General features: G+C 46.6%; 1 protein-coding gene across 1 annotated transcript; it reads right to left on the bottom strand.

The window, feature by feature from the left end:
- Positions 1–3748: 3748 nt before the first annotated feature.
- Positions 3749–7005, bottom strand: Mthfd1-ps1 (methylenetetrahydrofolate dehydrogenase, cyclohydrolase and formyltetrahydrofolate synthetase 1, pseudogene 1). Its single transcript, XM_063284988.1, is given in 4 exon segments — positions 3749–4190; positions 4192–4647; positions 4649–4701; positions 4826–7005. Coding segments are annotated over 4 exon segments (2781 nt in total). The 5' UTR covers positions 6905–7005; the 3' UTR covers positions 3749–3997.
- Between the last annotated feature and the right edge of the window lie 262 nt (positions 7006–7267).

Raw genomic sequence — 7267 nt, 5'->3', positions numbered from 1 at the left:
ACAAGGAAAGGATTCCCGGTGGTGTACTCTACCTGTAAACTTTGTATACTTGTAAACCCTCAAGGTGGGAAAGCAGCAGGTCTCATCTGATGAGCTCAAAGCAGCCAGACCGAGCCCCCCAGATGTCCCTAACAGGTTATCTTTTAAGGGCTACTACAGTCATTCCCAGCCAGAGATAAGAGAGTGGCCAGGCACTGCCCTACAAGGAAAAAAAAAAGTCCTACCCTTTCCTGAAGAGGAAATCTCAGTAATCCCTGAGCTCGTCACAGAAATCAGTTCCTGAGCATGAGAACCCACAAATCCCTGAACAGAAAAATTCATCAATCCCTGAACTCCCCTCAAACTTGGAAACCCAATCACCGTCAGACTGGAAAACTGGAAAGCTCCGCCCTCTAAGAAATCTGAAATCTGTTTCCAAAACAGTTACAGCTTCTCCCTCTTATTCATATACTCATTAATTATTCATGGAGTTGGACCGAATCCAAGGCCTTTCCCACACACATGGTCATTTGTCTGCTGGTCCACCTGGCTGATGTGGTACAATGCCCAGGCTAGCACCGATGTACTTCATTCCAGATCCTCCCTCAGAGACTCCAGGTTCTAGACCAGGTTTGTATTTATATTCCTGATAAAGGCTGCAAGGCTTTCCTACATGGCACCTACACCTTAGGTTGGCTATGTTGACAGACTGATACAGGTTTAGGTTGATTCTCAGGGTTTCCACGTTGTCCTTCCTCTCCCCAACTTTACACCTAACCTCCTTTTCTAAGTTCATTTTGTTTTTTTTTCAGAGCTGAGACCTGAACCCAGGGCCTTGTGCTTGCCAGGCAAGCGCTCTACCACTGAGCTAAATCCCCAACCCATCTAAGTTCATTTTTTGCAGAGTGCTTGTCCAGCATGCATGAGGCATGAAGCCACAAGCATGTTTAATTCCCTAGTGCTGGGGACCGTGGGGAGTTCATATTTTGTTATTTTGTCTTGTCTACTCTAACAGAAAACATATAGGAATCCTGGAAGACATGACTCCGCTTGCCAAAATGACATGTTGCAAACCACCAACTATATACTTCGACGTATATATACCTACATGCAATCAAAAGCATGCTAACATTTCCCCAAATAGAATAACAGTCCTATCCCTTCCCCTTCCTTTACTATAGTTCACACAATGAGATATTAATGGCTATGAGAGCATCTGCTAGACATCAAGGGAATGGGGAGAAACATAGGAAAGAGATGGGGTAACGGGGAGAAAGTTCCTATTCAGTGACAGAGGTATACCTGGTGAAGATGTGAGGCAGTTTCATTGCCAAGTAAACACCATGGAAGTGTTGCAGAAATGTTAAGGTTTTGGGCCAGTCAAGGCAACCCTCAGTGCAACCCATGAGATATATGAAGCTGCTGCCAGTATAGCTTGACACGCTGCTTTAGGCTTATATACATATATACTGATTCAGAGTACAGCACGTCCGTAAAGCAGCGACACAGTCTTCTCACTGTGAAGCACCATGTTGCATGCATAACTGCCCACGCTGTGCTTTGGTACGATTAGCAGTGTGGTCACTTATTTTTCATGTCGGCATCATCACACAGGAGTAATGTGTCTATTCTGGTGCTACGACAGCTACAATGTCACAAAGATGATAGGGTTTTCATCTTTCCATAAGCCTATGGGACCAGTCAATTCCGAAGTCTGTTGCTGATTAAAGTGCCATTACACAATACACAATTACACTAACACAAATACACGTGTTCCCAGTCTAACCGTGTGCTTACGGTTCGAGTTTTTTCTCTGCCCTTTGTCCCATTGTTCTAAGTTGATCTTGACGCTTTGGCTGGTGGGTGGACAAGTATTGCTGCCTGTGGTAGTGGTCGTTTCTGTTTAGTCATAGAACACGATTGTTTAGCCCCTACCTTGCCTAAGAAATTGTCCTTTCTAGACACCTTTTTACTTGACCTCATTGTATGGCTGGTATAACTCAATAATGGGTCTCCGTCACCCACCAGTCTTCCCTTTTTTTTTTTTTTTTTTTTTTTTTTTTTTTCAGTCTTCCCTTTTTAATCTGTATTTATGAAAGCCTGTCATAGCCTCTAGTAGAAGCCTTCCTGCTTTGGAAATTGATTACTCTAGATCTAATGCCTTTGGACTAGGAATGGTTCTCCTCCAGCCCCTCTCCCTCCAGATTTGTTAAGAGAAATTTTGGCTTGCCATAGCTGATATGTTGTATTTGATTAATGTATAAAGTTGTAAGTTGATATGTTTCGTTCATATGCTTCATTGATTCTGGCAAAGTTTTAGGCTTTTTGAAAAGATATTTATCGGGGTTGGGGATTTAGCTCAGTGGTAGAGCCCTTGCCTAGGAAGTGCAAGGCCCTGGGTTCGGTCCCCAGCCCCGAAAAAAAGAACCAAAAAAAAAAAAGATATTTATCTTTGCCCTTCCTCAATCTTTCTCTTCTCAGCCTGTGATTTTCTTTTAGATTTATCTACTTTGTGTATGTGAGTACACTGTTGCTCTCTTCAGACACACCAGAAGACAGAATTGAATCCCATTACAGATGGTTGTAAGCCATTCTGTGGTAGCTGGGAATTGAACTCAGGACCTCTGGAATCGCTGTCTGTGCTCTTAACCTCTGAGCCATCCCTCCAGCCCCTTAGTCTATGATTTTTGATGTCAGGAGGAGGTGTTCCTGCCCTCTAGTGGTAGAAGCAGCTTAATGTCTGTTAATTGTAATTTACAACTGTCCTCCACAGCAAATAGTCTAATCACAATGACTATTGTGTTGAGATCGAAAGACTGCTCTAAAATCTGCAGCCGTGAGAAGGAAAGTCAATGGTTTTCTGGGACATCACAAGGGCCCATGAAAAGCGTCAACTCCTGTTTATACCCCAGACTCCCACCACGGTGAGAAATACAGCAGGCTTTGTTGGCAATTGGGGGACCTTCACGACAGTGGAACTGGCAAACGCTGGGGCAAAGTCTTCAAGAGGCTGTCGTACCCTCTCATCATGCCAGACACTTCCTTTTCTCTCATTTTGTAAAATGTCATAAAACTTGACATTTTGAACTACACAAGCCAGCCGCAAGCCAGACGATTGTGTGCTAGTCACCATTACTGGTTTCCAGACTTTTCCACCACCCAAACAGAAACTGTAACCACTCTTCAGCATCTGCTATGCCCATCTTACTATCTCTATAAGTTAGAATACTATAGACATCTGTTGAGTCTGCATACCTCATTTATTGTTCTGGCTTATTTGAGTATGTGTGTGATGGTTGGAGACAGGCTTTCATGTAGCTCAGGCTGGCCTCAAACTTCCTATGTAGCCCAGGCTGACCTTCCTCTCTCTCTCTCTCACACTTATTTTATGTGTACAGAAGTTTTGCTTGAATGTGTATCTGTGCACCACATGCACACCCAGGGCCTTCAGAAGTCAGAAAGGGCATCAGATCCCCTGGAACCCAGAGTACAGAAGCTTGTGAGCTGCCATGGGGGAGTGGAAATCCAACCTAAGTCCTCTGAAGAGCAGCCAGTGCTTGCAGTCACTGGGCCAAATCAATCTATCTATCTATCTATCTATCTATCTATCTATCTATCTATCTATCTCTATATATCTATCTTTTATAATCTTTGAGAATACTAATTTCTTATGCATTTGCAAGCCAACTTTTACACCCTGCTCAATCTGATTTCCTTGTGTCTGCATATCTTTTATTATGAGCATTGATTTTTTATCATTTACTCTTAGTTTTTATTTTTATTTTTTTAGCAAAATTATTTCATTTATTCTGTGGACTTTTACTATGTAAATAGGCATGATTTATGTTAATTTATGCATGATCTGAATTAAAGCTATGAAAGGCTTTAGGAAAACTTCCACTATTTCTGAAGCTCTTCAGGGCAGGCACAGACTTTCAAGACTTCTCTGCACACTTCCTCAGTGGGCCTGAACAGACACTGGCCAGACAGAATAGACTCTTGGAGATGGAAGATCTGTTTAAAACAATCCATTCACTTGTTCAGTTTCAGGGTCCAAATCGATATCATAAAAACAGGGTTGCGTAGGGAGTCCAGGCATTGTGCTCATCGTTCCTACTAAAGGGTACAGGAAACCAGCCCCAACGCTGGCCCGGATGTCTCGGATGGGCAGAAAGAAGCCAGTAGGCACCCCTTTTTGCTCTGGGTTGTGTTTTGGCCATGCAGATGGGTAGATTCCCAAAGCCCTGCTTTGTGTAGATTTCTGCTTTGTTTTGTGCTTCAGGGAGCAATTCGATGTCATCGGCCCCGTAGATCTTCTGTGCAATAATCCTGATTTTATCTTCAACTGAGAGCTTGAGGTCATAGAGGAGCTGGAAGCTGCTGGGGGCCTGTGAAGCTCTATGGACAGCCCGAGCCAGGGCTAAGGCTCCCTGGCCCCCTTCTGCCCAGTGGGTGCACTTGACAGCATTGAAAGCCCCATGCTCTCTGGAGAGGCAGCCGATGAGGTCCAGCTCAGCATCAGTATCTGTCTTGAATGCATTCATGGCCACGACGACAGGCACTCCAAACATTTTAGCATTTTCTATCTGTTTCCTCAAGTTACTGAAGCCCTTTTCCACCAAGTCCAGGTCCTCTTCTGTGTAAGCCTTGGGAAGAGGCAGTCCAGCGGCCCCCGTGCATCTTAAGAGCCCTGACAGTGGCAACAAGAACCACCAGGTGAGGGGCTGGGGATTTAGCTCAGTGGTAGAGCGCTTACTTAGGAAGCGCAAGGCCCTGGGTTCAGTCCCCAGCTCTGAAAAAAAGAACAAAAAAAAAAAAAAAAAAAAAAAAAAACCACCAGGTGAGGCTGGAGACCAGAATACCGGCACTTGATGTTGAAGAACTTTTCCATTCCTATGTCCGCTCCGAATCCTGCTTCTGTCACTACAAAGCCCTCAGGGCCAACCAGCTTGAGTGCAATCCAGTCTGCAATGATGGAGGAATTCCCATGTGCAATGTTGGTGAAAGGCCCAGCGTGGACAAATACCGGCGTGCCCTCTAAGGTCTGCATGAGATTGGGCTTGATCACATCCTTCATGAGCACCGTCAGCGCCCCGCTCACGCCCAGGTCTTCACAGCTGATAGGCTCCCCTTTCTTATTGGACGCTACCACCATTTTGCCCAGTCTTGCTCTCATGTCTTCCAGAGAACTAGTGAGGGCCAGGACTGCCATGATTTCACTGGCCACAGAGATATCAAACTGGGCCGTGCGTGTGTGGCCTTTCTCGGTTGGAGCCTGTCCAATGGTGATCTTCCTCAGGAATCTATCGTTAGTATCCAGCACTCTCTGCCATGTTATGGTTTCTGGATCAATATCTAGTCTTGCAAATCTGTTTATCTCATCATCTGTCAGCGCAGCGGGGTCAGTCTTCTCGATGCCTAGCCTCCGTAACCTGCGGATTTGGATGTCAGAGAACTTTCTTACTCCATTTACTGAGGGTACCAGACGATTAAAGAGAGCCTTGTCTGTCTGGGTCAGCTCATGAAATATCCGAGTGTCAATAGCAGCAGCCACAAGGTTATTAGCGGCAGTGATGGCGTGGATGTCACCAGTGTGGTGGAGATTAAACTCTTCCATAAGAATGACCTGGGAATAGCCACCTCCTGCAGCGCCACCTTTTATCCCAAAGGTGGGGCCCTGAGAAGGCTGTTGCACACACGCAAAAACATTCTGATGCAGGTGGGCGCCGAGGGCTTGCACCAGCCCGATGGTGGTTGTGCTCTTCCCTTCTCCCAGGGGTGTTGGAGTAATTCCAGTCACCACAACATATTTCCCGTCTGGCCGATGCTTCAGGTGATCTAGTGCTGACAGTAAGACCTTGGCCTTTGTTTCTCCATACAATTCCACCTCCTCAGTGAGTAGCCCAATTTCTCGGGCCAGGTTACAGATGAGCTTGGGTTTGCAAGATCGTGATATAGCAATGTCACTTGGGACAGGCGTCTTGAGGTTCAGTTTGTTATACTGAACTGTCCACTTCCCTGGCTTAAATTTCTTCAGGAAGCATTGTGCGCTCTCTACTGTGCTCTGCATCAGTATTGCCACGGTCATGGGCCCCACGCCATCGGGCACAGGCGTGATAAAGCTCGCCTTCTCCTTGGCCTCGTCATATGCTACATCACCCACAATTTTCCTTCCACTTGGTTTTGTATCATCTGGAACACAATTGATCCCACAGTCTATGACCACAGCTCCAGGCTTGATCAACTCCCCTTTCACCATCTCAGGCTGTCCTGTTGCAACCACCAGAATGTCTCCTTTATTTACCTCCTTGTCCAGATTGGCAGTCTTGGAGTGGCAGGTGGTCACCGTGGCATTGTTCCACAGAAGCAGGTCGTGCATGGGTGCACCAACTCTTTTACTTCGCCCGACCACCACCACCACGGTGTGCCTTCCTGCAATCTGCACTCCTGTCTCTTTGATGAGTTCCAAGCATCCTTTGGGTGTGCACAGAATGAAGCAGTCGTTTAGATCACCTCTGGCAAGCTTCCCGGCATTGATGCTCGTCAACCCGTCCACATCCTTCTCAGGGGCAATGGCATTGATGACTACCTCTGTGTTAATGGAATTCTCTGAGTCTAAAGGCAGCTGCACCATGAATCCGTGCACAGTGGCATCCTCATTCAGGGAGATGATGTATTTTAACACCTCCGACTCTGTGGAAGTTCTTGGTAATTTAATGTGAGTGGCTTTGATCCCAATCTCTTCAGCAGCCTTCAGCTTCACATTTATATAAAGATTGGAATCATCTCTGTCGCCAACCTGCAGGATTGCCAGGCCAGGGGTGAAGCCAGGTACCTGCTCCTGCATCTGAGTAAACTGGGTCTTCAGTAGATTCCTGATTTGCGCGGAGACCACTTTTCCGTTCAGGATTCCCGCTGGTGCCATGGCCTTAGCTAGTCTGCGACCCACGAAGAACACCAGCAAAATTCAGGTTCCAGTCCCTCCGTGCGCGTACCGGACAGCACAACCCACGTGCTCAGGGATCTCCCGGGGAAACTCAGTGCGCCTGCGTCGCGCTCCCAGCAGCGAAGGTGCGCAGGTGACCTGAATGACATCGTGACCCGCTGACAGCGGAGGCAGGAGAGGCTGAGGGAGCCGGTGGGCCCAGGCAGCAAGAAGACTGTCACCAAAGACTGGTTGGCGGCTGTGACTCTATTTTTATTTTTTTGAGACAGGGTCTCTAGATAGCTCTGGCTGTCCTGAAACTCACTAAGTGTAAGCTCCTTCAGACACATGTAGCCAGGCCCC

This window comes from Rattus norvegicus, chromosome 3 (genome assembly GCF_036323735.1).
Source record: "Rattus norvegicus strain BN/NHsdMcwi chromosome 3, GRCr8, whole genome shotgun sequence".
In the NCBI taxonomy this organism is placed as follows: Eukaryota; Metazoa; Chordata; class Mammalia; order Rodentia; family Muridae; genus Rattus; species Rattus norvegicus.
This window is presented reverse-complemented; position numbering and strand designations above follow the sequence as displayed.